This window comes from Drosophila albomicans, chromosome 3 (genome assembly GCF_009650485.2).
Source record: "Drosophila albomicans strain 15112-1751.03 chromosome 3, ASM965048v2, whole genome shotgun sequence".
NCBI lineage: Eukaryota > Metazoa > Arthropoda > Insecta > Diptera > Drosophilidae > Drosophila > Drosophila albomicans.
The window spans coordinates 27,957,718-27,975,145 of record NC_047629.2 but is presented as its reverse complement, the minus strand read 5'-3'; the positions used below and the strand labels follow the sequence as shown (position 1 = coordinate 27,975,145).

General features: G+C 37.6%; 1 protein-coding gene across 4 annotated transcripts; it reads right to left on the bottom strand.

Annotated features, from left to right (window-relative positions):
- Positions 1-432: 432 nt before the first annotated feature.
- LOC117569394 (protein Teyrha-meyrha) lies at positions 433-16,631 on the bottom strand. Of its 4 annotated transcripts, none has more exons than XM_034250526.2 (9): positions 16,128-16,630; positions 9,102-9,371; positions 8,801-8,954; positions 3,791-4,458; positions 2,948-3,106; positions 2,553-2,889; positions 1,557-1,830; positions 1,226-1,493; positions 433-1,021 (listed from the first exon to the last, which is right to left on the bottom strand). In XM_034250526.2, exons 1-9 carry the CDS (start codon positions 16,242-16,244, stop codon positions 797-799), a joined length of 2,472 nt encoding a protein of 823 aa, XP_034106417.1. In that variant the 5' UTR covers positions 16,245-16,630; the 3' UTR covers positions 433-796. The 4 variants fall into 4 exon arrangements, with proteins under 4 accessions (XP_034106417.1, XP_034106419.1, XP_051860536.1 ...); XM_034250528.2 differs by having other exon boundaries at positions 1,283-1,493; XM_052004576.1 differs by having other exon boundaries at positions 919-1,017; positions 16,128-16,631.
- Positions 16,632-17,428: the final 797 nt, after the last annotated feature.

The following is a 17,428-nucleotide window of genomic DNA, read 5'->3' as shown; positions in this document are numbered from 1 at the left end:
AGCGTCTGCACATGTAAGTACGTGAGTTTATAAATAGCTTAACCGATGTACATATAGTCTTGTTGTTGAGTTGTTATTATTATTCAGCACTCATTCAAAAAATTTTCCATTGCTCAATTGAACTGGAGCTTTTTATCTCTTGCTGTTGTCGGTTTCTCTTTGTAATGTACTGACATCAGCCTATGTATGTGTGCGTGTAGACATCGCGGCGTAATTGAAGCTTTTAATCACTTCTTAAGGCAAAGCTCGACAGCAGCAAAAGCTTTGATCACTCCACCCAAAGGAAATACTCTTCTCGTTACTTTGTTAGTAGTTCATGGTTTTATTTGATTTTTCATAAATATTTTACGTTTAAAATGTACAACTAATTTGCTTAGTTATGATAACTAATTTCATTTGTATTTAACAATTATAGCACATTCAAGAATTTAGATTTAAAACGGGAGAAAATTATTGTAATAATTGGGATAATAGAGCTGCTTCAGAAACAGCTGAAAAAGGCAACACAAAATTGCACTAAATATCAATGCGAGGAAACAAAAATGTTGTTGTTAATTTCGTACGCAAAATGTACAGACCAAAAACAAAAACGGTGAAATAAAAAAACGTTGCTCGCTTTTAGGCGATGCGAAAAACGAAACGATGAAAAAAATGTTGCCTACTTTTGGGGCGACCGCTTGACATGCTCAATTAAACATTTGATTTTTGTTTAATTCGTTTCATTAGCTACCACAATATTTGAATTAATTAACTGTAATAAATTCACGCTTTGATTGCTCATTTCGCCACAATGCATCTACTCCATGGCCGGGGTGGCAACGCTCTGTTGCGGCGACTGGGCGGGCGATGGCGACAGGCTGCGTGGCGTTGCCGTATTGGCGGCAGCCTCCCTCTGTGCCTGCGCCTGGCTGAGCAGCTCCTTGTTGAGGCGATAACTGCTCATGACATTGGCACAGCTCTGATGGAAATAGAAATTGCGACCGCGCAGAAACGCATCTGTGTTGAGATCCTTTATGCCTGTCTTGAGAGAGTAAAGTGAGAGAGAGGCAGGGCTTAGAGCAATGATAGATTCATTCATTGAGGCAACAATAACATGCAAAAAAAAATAGTGCAATAAGTGTGGGCAACAGCCAGAGTGAGGGAGACAGACAGAGAAAGAGAGTGAGAGAGATTGGGGTGGAGGTGGAGACAAAAAAGAGAGAACTGAAGCAAACTGAGAAATTACCTTACAAATGAAACATTTGTTTTCATCGTCCGGTTTTAAATCCGAACTTATTCCCACCTTTGTGTCCAATTGCGTTAATCCCGGCACGCCCATCGACGACAGCTGCGACAGGCTGTTCTCCATCGACTCGACATATTTGGTTGCTGTTGTTGTATTGTTGTTGTTGTTGTTGTTGCTGTTGGAGATGTCCATGGTACCGGGTTCAGTGCTGCTAACCTGCGGCTCGGAACGCGGACGCTCCTCACTGGGCGAGATGTTCTCCAGGCTTCTGCAAATGTCAATTAACATTTTTCAGGGGAATCCCTTGGCTATGATTGCTGCTCAAGTTTACCTGCTGCTGCCCACATTCTCGTCCAGACGTCGCTTGTAACTGTGCGCGGACTTGGTCGACATTTTCACCGTCTCATCGTCATCGACAATCACATCCTCGTCGCTATCGTTCTGACACGATGCCGTGTCCATCATTAGCTCCTTGTTGCCATTGTTGTTGCTGCCGCTGCCGTTGTTGTTATTGTTGCTGCTGCTCTGCTCGTTGACGCCCACGCCGCAGGAGTCCGCGTTGTAGTAGTGATGTGTGGTAGATGACAGCTCGCTGACGTTTTTCACTGCAAAATTATACGAGTAAATATGTAGAAGGGGCGATGAGTATAATGAGTACAAGTAATGAATCTGCACTCGCGAGTGCTCAACTGTGAGATACTTTTAACAGATTTTTAAGCACTTTAAGAGGGACCAACTTTAATTTATTTATACAGAGAGAAAAACTACGATAGAAAACCAAGAATAAGTTTAAGGAATTCATACATTTTTCAATCCTAAAATATGTTGAATCAAGTGTTCAATCTTAAACAAATTTAAAAACAACTTTTCCATATTTGTTATGTATAATAAATTGAGATTTAGATTTTAAATACTTTTGGATTTATTCATTCTTGGTTCTAGAACGTTTGTTTTATCTGTTCAGCTAAAGCTCTTTGAAATTATTTCAAATATATTTGTTAGTTCTAAATGAATGATTGTATTATTATTAGAATACTGTGCAATTAATTAAACTAGTTTTATTTAAGAAAATCATGGCTATATTCTTTAACAAATCTTATAAGCTTGCTATTCCAATGTTTTATAATTGTTGAGATCTAGGAGCTTTAATAAACGTACAAATATGAAGATGTGTAGACAGAATTAGCTGCCTCAATTGATAAGGCTGATTAGAATATTTCAGAATATACATTTATTTGTATAACCCAATTTTCTTCACTTGTGACCAACTCATAATACACTTTAACTCGATGGCTAGCAATTATAATTAGCTGCTCGTTCGACTCACCACTGATATGTGCCTGGGTGTGTGGTGTGCTCGGTGTTGTTTCACCCGACCAGCTGACACTGCTGCTGCTGCTGCTGGCCGTTGTGACATTTGTGCTCACATCCTGCTCATCGGCATGCCCGTCCTTCTGATTCATCACGCACGCTGTGCGATAGAGTATGCCATCCAATTTGCCCGGCTGTGCATTGCTATTGTGCATGCTGTTAGCTGACAGATTGGATGCCAAGCCACCCACACCAGCTGAGGCGCCAGCTAGCTCAGAGCCCGAGTCGGGCACATCATCGTTGCAGCTCTCCACATCCACTGTTTCGATCTCTTCCTGCATTTTATTATCCTCCTACAGACGAAGTGGGGAATTAGTTGTGATACGTTTACGAGTTTTTACTGCTGCTTACCTCTGGTGGCAGCTTGCCGGTTTCTAGAGCATATTTGCGCTTGCAGATGGGACAACTGCTGCAGTAGAGACTCTCCATCATGTACATCTCGCCGTATTTGCGCTTGCGCACCTTCAGTCGAAGTCGATTCTGGCGATTATTGCGTATACGTTGAAAGGTCTGCAAGGCACAAGTTAATTAGAGATAGCTCGAGTATTTTAGGAATAGTATATTGTGGTATAATAAAATACCAAAAGACTTTGAAGTAACTGCATTTTTCTATATTTTCTATGCTTGTTTGATTAGTTAAATTTATGCCTGAGTTCCAAACAGCAGATTTTTATACACCTGCATATAAGTAACTTCAAGAAAGTTTGAAGGTATTAAAGAATTAAGTTGATATGTCAAAAACCGGAGTGTTATGTTTATATACTGTTGTATATTTATTATATATTACAAATATAGCACATCGTAATACTAAATGAAGCTTTTGAAATAATTTAGTATTTTCACGAATATGAATTCAGTATATTTACAAGATAATACAGTGTTCGCACTGTTTTACTTTGATTAAAAATAAATTTAGCTTTTGTTATAATGTAGTATTTTTACGTATATAAATTCAGTATATTTATATGATAATACCGCATTCGCAATGTTTTGCTGGAATTAAAAATGGACTGTAACTTTGTGGCTTATTTCTGGTTTAAACTGACATAAAGTCAACTCACATAATTTATCTCTTTTTCCTTTGCTTTTCTAACTAGTTTATTTTTGAACCAATAATTCTATTGACACTAAATGCATATGTCTTCATTAAACGAGTTGTGGGTGTATTATTATTATTTGGTACTTGTCTCTTACCTCCCAGCGATTGTGACTGGTGCGTATGGCGTTCTCCTGCGCCGGACATGGCGGGGCAAACATGTAGGTCGCCTGGAGATTGGCACGCTCGAAGCCGGCGCTCAGCTTGTAGAGACGATCCAGTTCGGTGAGAAAGTGCGTGTGCCACTCCTCGGCACTCAGCTTCAGGCCACAGACGGGACACATTTCGGGAATGGCGCCGCCAGCCGCAGCTGCCTGCAGTCCACTGACCAGACTCAAGCCACCCGGCACCGCACGCAATCCGGCCATGCTCAGGCTGGCCAGTGCCGCATGATGGGCGGCATGATGCGACAATGGATGGGGATGAGCGTGGGCCATGTGATGGGCATGTGTTGGCGGTGGCGGCGGTGGCGCTCCACCGGCTGAACCGGCACCACCCACATGACCATGGCCGTGATGATGAGAATGTGAATGCGGATGCGAGTGCTGGGCGTGCGTATGGGCGTGATGATGTGCTGCTGGCGACGATTGATGCGCCGCCAGATGTGTGGCCATGGAGACGACGGCGCTGCTCGTGGCCGCCGCTGCAACGGCCGCTGCCGAGCTAATGGCTGCGACAGCGGAGCTGGTCGAGCAGGAGGATGAGGAGCTGCTGGATGCTGTCGAGGATGAGGCGACCGTGTGCGCCTTGCTCACGTTATGCAGATCTGGAAATAGGAATTAGGAATTAGGCATGCCGCATTCATCAATCAAAGCGCCGTGCAATATCAGGGCAATAAAAATTGAAATTCCAACAAATTCCCTTCCTTTCCCTTGCCCCAAACAGTCGCGCATTGATTTCAATTTTGGAATTCCACACAATCAAATCGCCCCCCGTTTGCCACCCTGATTTGAAACTGGGTTGGTCCATAAATTTTGCTGGCCAATCTCTAATTGCATGCTACACATTTTTAACACGTACTTAGCCCAAATTAATTGGCGCTCGTTATTTTTGTTGGAGCTTTCCCAAAAACCGTTTGCTGCCATTCGACGTTTGCCGCATGTCCTTCGTATCCTTGCGAACTGTCAGCAGCACGTACACTGCCCAAAAAAAAAAGAAGAAAATGCTGTGCACAACAAACCACACAACACAAAACGAGAACTTGTGTTTGCCAGTCAAAAGTTCTGCACGTGACTGCGGCGGCAATTAAAATATTATTACAATAAATGCGACTAAAAATATATGTGTGTTTGCATTTATAGTAAACTTGCTGCTCAACCGCTTGTTGGCAATTGTTATTTGTGTCTAAAACGAATGAAAAGTGCCGCGTGCTACATGTGGCAGCATAATATGTTGAATGCGTCGGTTAACCGCGGATAGCAACAACAGAAACAGTTTGACAGTCAGAACAGTCAGCAGTCAGCAGTCAACATGTTGGCTAAAAGGGCCCAAAGTGTGCGAGATGAGGTTGTTGCACAACTGTGCGAAAATGCTGCATAAATTACAATTATATTTATTAAATGCATAATGCACTCAACTCGGTTTAAGAACATTTTAAAGCGTTAAATATGCTTAGAGAAAAACGCTTCTATAGAGGTAAAAACATAAGATTGAATTGGAGGATTATCTTGAGTTTAAAATACTTGTTATAGAAAGCGCAGCAGAGCAGAATAATTTGGGAGCAACACTTGCAGCAAAGAGTATAGAAAATTTCTTATTAAATAAAACTGATTAATTTTAAGAATTAATATAAGAATTTTAATTTAAAAAATATTATAGGAATTTAAAATCAAATCTTCTTTTTTAGAATTCAAGTTTTTAAACTAATTGTAATAAATTTTTAAGTAATTCTTTAAAAGTTTTTAGTAACTAAGAGTCATATGAACCCATAGATTTAATTTGATTAGAATATATGTGCATAGAATATGTTTAACAAAATTTATGTTATGCACAATTGTAAAATTTAAAAAAAAAATTAGCATTTTATATTCAACGATATAATTTTATCAACCAAGTGGAATAAGTTATGTACGAGTATGTGATGTTTAATGTATTTAAATTTTACTAATTATACCCGGTTCTTATAGGGTAGAAGGGTTTTATAAGCTTGTACCAAAATGATGTAATATGCATTAGATGGATCTCCAACTTCACATAGTATTATAAATAAATGTATATAGTCTTGTTTTTATAAATAATAAGTTACCACAAAAAAAGAACATAGAATAAATTAACATGATTAATTTTCCCCATTTAAAACTTTAAGTCAAATCCACTTTTGGTATTAAAAAAGACAAGTTATCCAACCTATTTATAAAAGATTTTTTACTCTGTTTAAACTTTACGGGCTTTAAAAGTTTTTATTTATAAAAAAATAATGACAGATTAAATTCCGTTTCTACTCTACAAACAATAAATATGCAATACCCTATGTTTTAGAGACAATAAATTCGAGTTGAAACTACAGTTTTGCAAATAAATCAACAGGATTCCTCCCCATCACGTGTCCATCTATGTATTTGGATTCAACTGCTCAAGACTTCATTGCATTCATTCCGTTATCCCGCACACACACACACACACACACACAAAGAGGAAAAAGAAGCATTCCATATGCTGGTATCGTGCATGGCATGAAATATGACTTTTATGGCGAGTGCCATTAATATTACAGAAATTAATATGAAAATTCCAAGTGTGCATTGGATATAATACGTAATACATCATCTGAGCAATAATAACAATAATAAGTAATAAGTAATGCTTGTAATAACAATACCAACAATGCAATCAAAGCGATTTGCAACACTTGCGCATCCTTTGAAGGAAACGAAAAAAACCAACACGGAGAAGAGCACAAAAAAAAAATTGAACAATAAATGAGCAAACATTATGAAGGGTAGTTTGGGGGTAGCTTATAATTGGCTCAAGTGGCAAGAGAAGAGTTGCAACACTGTCGCAAGGCTGAGTAATTAGCTGCCTTGTGCCTCGTGCCGCACAGAAAAAGGATGCGTCCTGCCTGCGGTTTTGACTTTGTAGTGAAGTGCCACACGTACACACACAGAGAGAAGGGTTGGAGATGGCGGGAGACGAGGAGAGAAGGTTGGAGAGCAGAGGCTGCTACATTTCAATAAGCCAGTGCGCCATTTAAAACACTTAATGCGCACCCTTGAGTTAACCCTTCTATACCAAATACTTAACGCCAAGTGGCTGCTCGACTTTTATAAGAAAGCAGAAAGCAGAGCTTAGCTAAAGGAATATTTACATTTATAATATCTATAGTTGACTTTGGTCTAGCTATCGATGGATGCCGCGCTTTAAACGCAGCTAATTAAAACTGCATTATTTATTAAAATTAATTTATGGCCTTCGGGTTAGTTCAGGACACTGACATAAGCCAAAAGTTAAACACACAAAGTGACATCGGGAAAACTTTTGTGTGTGTGTGTGTGTAGGGAAAACTGGTTTTCCGGCTTAAATAGATATGTAAATATGAAAGTCAAACACTGAAATTGTCCTTATACAAGAGCGGAACAGGGGCGTAGTTAAAGGGAAACGTGATTAGAATGGAGGATAATTATTTGAATTCAAAATTAAGGTAATTTTGTTTGTAATACTTCATTTTTATATATTGTTCTTTGCTGTGCGTAACTTAGTAATTAATTATAAAGCACAACGTTCAGTTAGAGAAACTAGGGCTTACTGCTTAATATTAATAATGATAACTAAACGCTTTATCATTTATAAATAAAGTGTTAAAGGCTTTCTTTTATCTTGAAGTATTTTTCTTTATATGATGGTAACTATGATAATAACTTTTAATTTTTTAAGCTTTTTCATTTCTAAATAAATTGTTAAAAACTTTCTCTTATTCTGAACTATTTATTTTTTTTAATGATGAAAATTACTTTCATTTTTCTGTCATCGCTTCTCTTAAAGTATTTATTAACAAATTATAGAAATTATTTTTGATGTTATTTGCAGCTCAGGACTCTTTATTTGGGTTTACACCTTCAACTTCTATCATCTCTATTCAAATTATATGTATTACATTATAAATCCAGTCAGTCTCATCCTTGTGTCTTTAGCATAGCTGACTTAAATAATTTTAATTTTCTTTGAACAAAAATATGTCTGTAATACAAAGAGTTGATTCTAAGTATACTTCTAACACCTAACTTCCTTCGTTATGTTTATTCTACCGTGCTGTATTATAAATTTCTCATTTATTAACAATAAATTCTGAGTTAATAAATGAATAGGTATTTAATATCATGGATAAAATCAAAAAGTTTTAATGGAAAAGTTTAAAGTTTTAAAAATTAATGCAAAAGTTTTAAATTTGTATTAAGAAAATATTAATTGTCAAAGTTGATATATATTTGACTATTTGCTCAAGAGCTGCTGTCTGTGTAAATGGCATTAGCGAATCCTTTGAGCAGCTGCGCCACTGCGTCAAAAGTCTCTGTTGACCTAACACCTCCCACCCCTTGAAATCACATCCCCTTCACTTGGCTCTTTTGCATTCATATTTATCATGTTCATATGCTGCTGACTTTTGAGCATAAGGCGCTTAACGGCATCGCAGTCTCTGATTCTGATTCTGATTCCGATTCTGATTCTTGCCAATTAGCAACGCATTTGTAGGCAATTTGTTTAGCCTACTTTTAGCCAAATGGGAGTAGCTTTAAGGCGAAGTGAATGGAAGGGGAATATGAAAGGGAATGCAACCCCGTCAGGTAAATATTTGCTGGAAATTGATTTAAATGTCTGCGCATAGGAAAAACTAATAAAAGATTTTGCTGAAGTGCGGCCTGTCGCTTCTCTCTACCCCCGTCTCTTCCCTTATGCCTGCCAGTCAAAGTTAACCCAGTGAAGCGTTAAAATTGCGCAGAAAAAGTAAAATTGAAACAAATACGACCAAAAGATTTTGATCAAAAAGAGGCAAACGTGGCCCGCCCACTTTTTTTTGTTTTTTTTTTTTTTTTTTTGCTTTATCGCCAACATTTTTGGCAACATGCAAATTTGTAAAATAAACACACAAGAGGGAAATTGTGAGCTAAACTTACGTCTCAAATCCCTGGGATCCTGAGAGTTATTGCTGCGCGGACTTTCACCCTTTTCAACTGCATCGTAATCCTGTGATCCCTCCATGGATTCATGTGATGTGCACGTGGGACTGGCCGAATCCGTGCGAAATGATTCGCTTCCATTGAAGAGATTCTGCAATAAAAAACATACAGAGAAATATAGAATTCAATTCCAATTATGACAAACTGCCAATCCACACACGATTATCAACGGCTCAGTCACTGTCACTCCTTCTCACAATACTCCTCCTCTTCTTCCTTCTCTCTCTCTTACACTCACCTGGTCTAGAGATATGCCAATGTATTTGGGTGGCGAAAATGCCGACGGAAGCGAAAAGTTCGACAGCACCGACGGCTTCCCCAGCGGCGACCGCTCGCTGGCAAAATAACTGCCCGGTGCTCCGGCGGCTGCTGCTGCGGCAGCTGCTCCATTTGCCGCCAGCATGCCATGGTTGAGGGTCTGGAGCAAGTGCGGATGGAAGTTGTGCAGGAATTGGGTGCTATAGTTGCCGACTAGTGACATGTTGTGTAGATCTTTGGCGTCAGGTAACTGCAATTGAAAGATACAAGTTGGAGAAGGTTAATAAGGAAAACAATCTATTTTATAACATGGTTATGGAAAAGCTATCTTTGAAGCTATTCTTGAGATACTATAATTTTGAAGAGTTTTTAAAGCAGGAAATCGAAAATTGATATAAATTTGTATAATAAATCGATGGTATATAGTATAGTATGTATAGGTAAATAATTGTTATCTTAAATTAATGTATTTTATAAATCACTTTTGAAAAAAGCGATTTTTGAGACACTATTTCGCAAATGAAATATTGGATTTTGCAAACTTAACTTAGCTTGTAAACCAATTTTGTTTCATATAAATTATTTTAAAAATGTCAAACTTAAAAGCCTTTTTAGAATTTGTGGAATTTCTGAGTTAAAATATTAAGTTTTGTCAATTACAAAATAAAATAACATGTCCCAAATCAGTTTATCTTATAAGTCAAAACTTGAGTTTTAAAAATCTACTTAGTAGCACATCTTCATTTTCTTGAATTTTTGATTTACAATAATTTACAATTGATTTTATAATTTAATATACCATACATTTTTATAAAATAAGTGTATTTTAAAATGTAAATGTAAAAAGTGTCCGTATTATTTGATTTTGTATTTCAAAAGTAAGCACTCAATTAAGGTATCTTAAAACAATAATTATTTTTATAAAATAGAACTTGCAAATAATTACAAATAATAAAATTTTAGAAGTCTAAGCTTAAATTGTATTTGTTTTGATGTTGCAAATGAACAATAAATTTCATTAAAACAAAATTGAGCAATTTATCAATAGTTATGTTTGTGAAGAGTTACAGAATTTGTAAGAGACATTTTTAGTCAAAGTTTTGCTGAGCTTAACACACTCGTATCAGTGGTTTTCCCACACTTTTCCCGGAACACATTTTCAGCGCACTGCAGACAAATTTGTATGTAAATTCATTTTAGACAAGTTTCTCCACAGTTTGAGTTGCTCGAATACTTGTCACACATGTCGTCGTCGCTTACGAGAATTCTCGTGTGTGTGTGTATGGGTGTGTGGGAGTGTGAGTCCCAGACGCTTAACACTCATCAGGCTCAATTTGTTGTAAACGGTTTGTCTGTTTATCCCTTGCTGTTTTTATCATCAATTCCCCTCCTCCTCTGTCTTCACCCTGAACATCACCCTCAATCTCACCCCCTTGGGGGCACCCATATCATTTGCAAAGTCTTTTTGTGTGTTGGTAAATTTTCGCTCGTTATTTTACACCCCATTGGTGGCACTCATTCCACCCACACTTGCGTTCCTCATATGACACAGTTTATTTTGTGTGTGTGTGTGGGTGTGTGTTTGGCGATATCGTAACTCTAAAATCTCTCAATTTTGCGCCGTTTAACATTTATTTGTCGTAAATTAAACATTTTTGGTGCATATTTTAAGGCGGCTTAGCTATTGATCTGTCCTGTATGCTTGCATCCTTAAATTTTCATTCTTTGCGTTTTTAAGACTTGTTTTTTTTCAGATTTCTTTGGTTAAGATTTTTTCTGCTTCACTTTCACTACCATATGTTGCACCCTGAGCACTGTTCCGCATTTCCACCTAAGCATAATTGGCTCATTTTTGTGCCAAGTCATGTGGCTGTCATAATTTTCCAGCAGTTCCATGTAATGCTTATTTTAATGCTCATATTTCACGCTCACTTAGCTTCTCATAGCTCATGCAAACTAATTAAAGCTCTGGCTTCCCAGATTGGAAATCAAAGTTGTTACTTAGAAGGTGTTATAATGGGATCATGCGTAAATCATGAAAAAATATTATATGTAATGGTAATGTTGAAGTCTAGAAATCAATTGGATAAGTTCTTTAAAAATGTAGTAATTCGTTTATCGAGATAAATATTTGTTTCTTCAAAATTTGAAGTCAGCATTTATTAATGGCATCGTTATTGATTCAATACAAAATGATTAAAACATATCTATTTTAATGTTGAAGTCTAGAAATTTGTTTAGGGACTTGTAAATTTATTTATTAATTTCAAAAATCAATCGAGATTAATATTAGTCTTCTACACAATTTAATGTTAGTATTTCTTTTCAACTTAGATTTAAGAATACTGTTAATTATTCCGAGTAACAAATTAAGAATTGAATGATGAATGAACTTAAGAAGGAAAAATAAAAACTTGTTTATTTCTCTAATTTTTACTTGAAAATATTTGAATTAGTTATACGAATTAATGATTTTTGTATACATTCAAAAGTTCCAAACTGTAGTGAAAAATAAAAAAAGTCTTTAGTATATTTTTTCTAATAGTAGAGCTACGTATATTCCAGGTTAAACTACTCGATTATTGGCTCGCATTAAGAGTATTTCCCTTGTTGTTTAATAAAAGCAATTAATTGGGGCTTATCAAAGTGTTGGCACCACTGAATTAGCACTGAAACAGATTCCAGTATCGAGGTGTTGGCAGACAAGTATCAGCTGCCTGTCCCATCCTCAGGAGTTTAAAGCTGTTGCCAGGCACAAACAAATGCAAGTCAGCAAACCGAAAAGCCATTAGACAAATATACAGGCATAAATTGCAGTGCTAAATAAGCTTTGGGGTTGTGCGTGGGATTGGGGATGAGGTTGGGGGACGGGGATGAACGATGGGCTTGTGGATGAGGTGTTTTGGCAACCGCATGAGTTGCATTTTGGGCTAAATCAGTTTGATGGCAGACCCCCTAATGAGTGGCACTGATTAAATGCCACGTGCACAGATGCTACATATCCAGCTGAAGAGAGGAGAGAAAGGTGGACGTGGAAATGGAGAAGGAGAAGGAAGTGGTCAACCACTGGCGACTCTTGACGCATTCGCCTCGTTGTCGCCTTGGGTAAATTTGTCAGCATCGCCGAATGCGTTTTTAATGCGCTATGTAAACTTGCTTATAGAAATTTACCATTGATTTATGTGCAGCAGGTGGCACTTGCCACCCCATTTTGCCATTGCCACATCCGCATTGTTTGCATTTTTATTAGAGCCGAGATTCAAATGCTTTGGGTCGAGGGTTGTATCTACTACAGATTTGCATAATGCGCCTGAGCTTGTTGTTTGTTTTTTCGCTTGTTTTTTTTGTTAACACTTGAATTATTGGCATTTGTCACTTGTCGTCGGTGAAGATTGTTCTTGCGTTGCAACCAGCAGCTGCTTGCAGCAAACAACAACAATAACAACTTAATTACAACAACACGAGTGAACACGAGTGGCATGAGCCAATTGTTCACATACAATTGCCAATTTCGCTTAACTTGGCCATAAAATACGACACAGACAACAAAATAGACAAACAACAACAGCAACAACAACTACAAACAAACAAACAACTGCCTTCTCAGGCTCTGCCACATATAAATCTCAATTTGTGGCAGCATGGAAAAAAAGAAAAGAAAAAACGCAACCTGAAAACGTTTAGCAATTGGCAATTTTCTCGAACTAAATGTTTATGGCTTTAGACAAGCGAACAGAGGAGTGCGATTATTTGTTTTGCCAGAAAAAAACTGTAGCATAAGTTAAGGCGTGTTTCGATAGAGGAATGTTTTGTGTTTCATGAAACTCAACTGGAGATTTATTTAAGTTCCAATAAGAAATAACTATAACTAACATATCAAGAAATCGTCGTAAGTTCATAGCACAATAGCTGCCCAAAAAAATATACGATTCCATACAGATATATATTAACAATGAATATACATAAAATACATCATAGAATCATATAATTATCTAAGAATCGGAAATATTCCATTTTTTTGGAATATCATAAAATTTAATGTTAAGAACTGCAATTTTATACATATACATATACTAGTAAGCAGAAATTATTAAGCAAACATATGTGAACATTTTTCAAGCAATGCCAACTTATTTAGAAGTACATATCTATACAAAATCATCTATAAAGCAATTAGTACCTTAAAGATTAGTTAGTTCAAATTTCTGTGTATCTCATCACAGTAAAAAGTTGAGCGAAACAATATCCGCTTCCATTAAATATATTCTAGGTATATTTCGAAGAAAGATAATCGATTTATAATAATAATACTTTCATTTTAATGCATAATCAACAGAAAATTCCTTTTCATGTTAAAAATAAATTTGTTAAATATCTCATTCTAATAATTGAAATATTTGTAGATGAAATTAAAGAATTGAAGAAAATTTATCAACTAAATGGTTTTTTACAACAAATTTGTGATGTCTCCGCAATTATTTTTATAATATAATATTTTCTAACTCAAGAGTAAGTTCATAATTTCAAATCTGTTTTAATTAACATTTGTGTGTGTGTAATTGTAAATACTTGTGTTCTACAGCTGTTTTCTGACTGGCTAAACGATTCGATTTACGAGTGTTTCTACTACTCGACACTTCCTAGAGCAAGAGCATTGTGTACTAAGTTGAACAAGTTTTGCTACTCGACATGATAACTTCTTGTTATACGCCTCGTTGGCTGTGCATTTCAGGCTCTGCCCTCTTGATAAATTGCTATAAATTAAATTAGGCGCCCTCCGCAAGCAACAAACACTCACACTCACACACACACACACACACACGCCTACATACATGCGAGTGCAAAAATGAAAATAAAGAATTACATTTCATATGTTGTTGCAGGTCTGTCTCATAATTTTCCAGGCCAGGGTTGCTGCCTGGGGTCTGACTGTGGCCCTGGCTCTGACTCTGTCTCCGATTGTGGCCATATTTTTTTTTTTGCGGCCAGGGGTCAGTCTGTTTACCTTTGTTGTCGTTGTTGTGGTTACAAAATTGTTATGGTGAGTTCGTTTTTGTTGCTCTTTCTGTGCTCTTCGGTTCGGGTGGTTAAATGGAGAACCAGATCCACATTAAACCATTTGACATGGCATTTAATATGCTTGGCTTGGCTTGTTTTTATTAATTTTTATTACTCGGTTATAAATAATGTGCATATTACAGAAATTGCACGGTAGTCTTTTTACTATGATACAGTCGTGCGACTAAGTAAGGGATGAATATTTATATAATTACAGCTTTTTATAGGAGTAAGCGATATACTTACAATATACAACTGCTTAGTTAGTCTTAAATGATCAGTAATATCATCGAGAAATCAAATCATAAACTTAGTAAATCATGAGTTTCACTTTCGTTTTGTCGTTTGACTTTCATTTTCAAGATATCTTTCCCCATCACAATGCTCAACCCCATCAAATACAAGTTTTCTTGGGAGCCAGCATATCACCCAACTCGCATCTACAAGTCCAGGACATATTGTTGTCATGTTTAACATATCTTAACGCTACTCAATGCTATGCACAACAAGCTGCACAACGACGATCCCAATGCCAGAGAGATCAGTAACCAGTCGAGTTAGTTGCGAGTTGGCAAGTTATTCCAATTCCTGCAAAGCCGCCTGCTCATCATCAGTTCGAGTTCTTCATCATTTGTAGCATCAGCGTCAAGATCATTGCTCATGTTTACAATGATGACAGGCAGCGGGGGCAATTGAAGAAGACAACGCGAGAAGCCAACTGATCCAACTGAGTTGATCGCTGAGGCTGATCGCCACAGAGCATCATCAACATCAACAGATTCACTATAGACGCGCAGCTCAACCTGGTAGCTATCATAAATCTGTTCGACGCAAAAATCTACACACAATGGGGCGTTTGCAAACGCATTCGTCGATCGAGGAATGCGACTCTGGAAACTGCTAACTGAAAACTGAAAACTGAATCTGAATCCGAATCTGACTGACTGTCGACTTTCGATTGTCTTTGAACTGATGCTCCAGTAGTGCCGTACACTGAGAGAAATGTGTAGTTAATTAGCGATTAGAATTTCATTAGGGAAACTAAGAGGAAAGGTTGAAAATCAGTTCTAAGCTTTTTCCACTATTATCACTTATTCAGTATTGGATATTGCTTGGTAAACACATGTTAAACAATGAAAATGGTTATAAACATTTTAAGATATTGTATACAGTTAATTCATTTAAAAAAAATGAAAAACTGCTTAACTGAAATTCATAATATTCAGTAAAACTATGTAGTTATAATCTATTCCACGATTTTCTTAGCAAAATAAAAGCACGAGTTGAAAAATTCTTGATTTATTTTAGAATAACTTTCGATATTGGATTAACTTTACAAAATATTGAAAGTTATACGTGTTTTGTATTTAGAAGTAAATGATTTGTTTTTCATGTGAGCTCCTCTTCTCTCTATAGATATTTGAAAACAAGCTAAATAACAGTTTTAATTATCTTTAAAGACTATGGCAAAACTGAATTCAGGTTTAAAGGTGATGGTTGTTTGTTGTCATAAATAAATGAAAATATTATTTGTATATTTCTGAGCACTGAAGACAGATTGCCCATTTGCTTGTTTGAATCAAAGAATAGAAAACTTTTCTCAGTGTATTGTTTGGTTTGGTTTGTTGTTTTACAATGCGCATTGTTTTGTTTGCTGTTCTCGGTGCTCGGTGCACGGTGTGCTGCTGATTTATAGCATCGCTGGGTCAAAGCTTTGACTACTCGAACTCGAATCGCAGTCGAGGCAGAAGCCGCGTTGCGTCGCGTCGCGCCGCAGTTGAGTTGAGTTTATGATTTGTCATAAATATGTCGCAGTGGCCGAATCGCCAAATCGCCGTACGACGACGACGACGTGGGCGCTATGTGGTTGGATCAGAAGCCGTAGTCTGGCGGATTAGACTGCGATCTCTGGAGTGGGGACTGAAGACTGATTGGCATTTTTACTTACTCTCGCTGGAAACGGACGTTGGCCACGCAGTGCCTCATGCAAACCGGAAGCGGCCTCCGATAGTACAACAAGCGCTTGTGATGGCAAATGGCTGCTAACAAATGCGTTGCTTTCCATCTGCAACTTGTGATTTGTTGTTGCTTCTTTTTGTTGTTATTGTTGGTATTGTTATTATGAATTTATTTGTTGTTGGCACTGAACAGCATAACGCGTGCACTTTCACTTTGAACTAACAATTGTAATTGCAATGATAATTATAATAACACATTAATTGGCACTGCTGTGAAATGCAAGTTAATTAAATTATGCATAGTACACATTTAAAAATTTCTACACATACAGTACTCGTATATATATATGTGTGTGTGTGTGTGTGTATTTGTGTTTTTGTATTTATGACACGCGCGTCGGCAATAAACGGCAAAAGAAACGCACGCAGCACAGCTTAGCTCTCTTCTTTAGTGGCACCCGCACGTACGCGCAGCAAAAGTCCAACTGGACCAACTGTTTTCGCTGCCAGCTGAAGTCTGCGTTCAATTGTGTGCGCTGCCTGCTGCTGCTGCTGCTGCGCAGTCGCCTGCTCAGTCAACGCCTCTGCTTTGCTGCCTTCTGATTGGCCAGCGCATCGCAACCGGTTTGCTTGCTGTGTGCTAACTATTGCCAGCTCGCTCTCACCACTTGCTGAGTGCTGTCGCTGTTGCTGTTATCGTGTCGCTTCCCCCACTCTGGCACACTGCTGGCATTTACATTATGTTTACCTCTTTAGTGAGTTTGTTTTTGTGCATTATTATTCCAAAATGGTTGCATATCTCTTTGTTCTTGTTGTTGTCTGCTCTTGTCGTTTGCCGTTACCGTTGTTGTTGTTGCTGCTGCTGCCTGTTTGTCTGTTTATCTGCTGGTTATTGTACGCCTGTTTGTCTGCCAGCACCTGGGACTGGTCCCCGCACTGTCTTCTCCCACTCCTATACTCTATCACTCACTTACACTCGCTCTCTCGCTCTCGCTCCCACTCTCTTGACATTCTGTGTAAATAAACCGTATGAGAAGCATTTTTACTTTGGATTGCCTGGCCTGCTGTTGGTTGTTGTTGCTGGTGTTGTTATTGCCATTGTTGTTGTTTTTGTTAGCCTGGGCAGTGGCTGCAAGTATCTTGAAGTCACTTTTTTTTGCTGCTTGTTGGCTTTTGTATGCTGGTCACTTAATATACCACATCACTGTGGTATTTATTGGCCAAGAAGATGGCGAAAATTCTTACAGACCCATAAGAAGCATTGCCTATGGCTATTTTATGATGAGTTTAA

Bases quoted from the DNA above. Each gene is read 5' to 3' on its own strand.
- LOC117569394 (XM_034250526.2), bottom strand. From the start codon at position 16,244: ATGGAAAGCAACGCATTTGTTAGCAGCCATTTGCCATCACAAGCGCTT. The intron at 8,955-9,101 runs GTGAGTGTAAGA...TTTTTATTGCAG, and splicing joins TTGGCATATCTCTAGACCAG to AATCTCTTCAATGGAAGCGA. The intron at 3,107-3,790 runs GTAAGAGACAAG...TGTGCCTTGCAG, and splicing joins CCAGTCACAATCGCTGGGAG to ACCTTTCAACGTATACGCAA.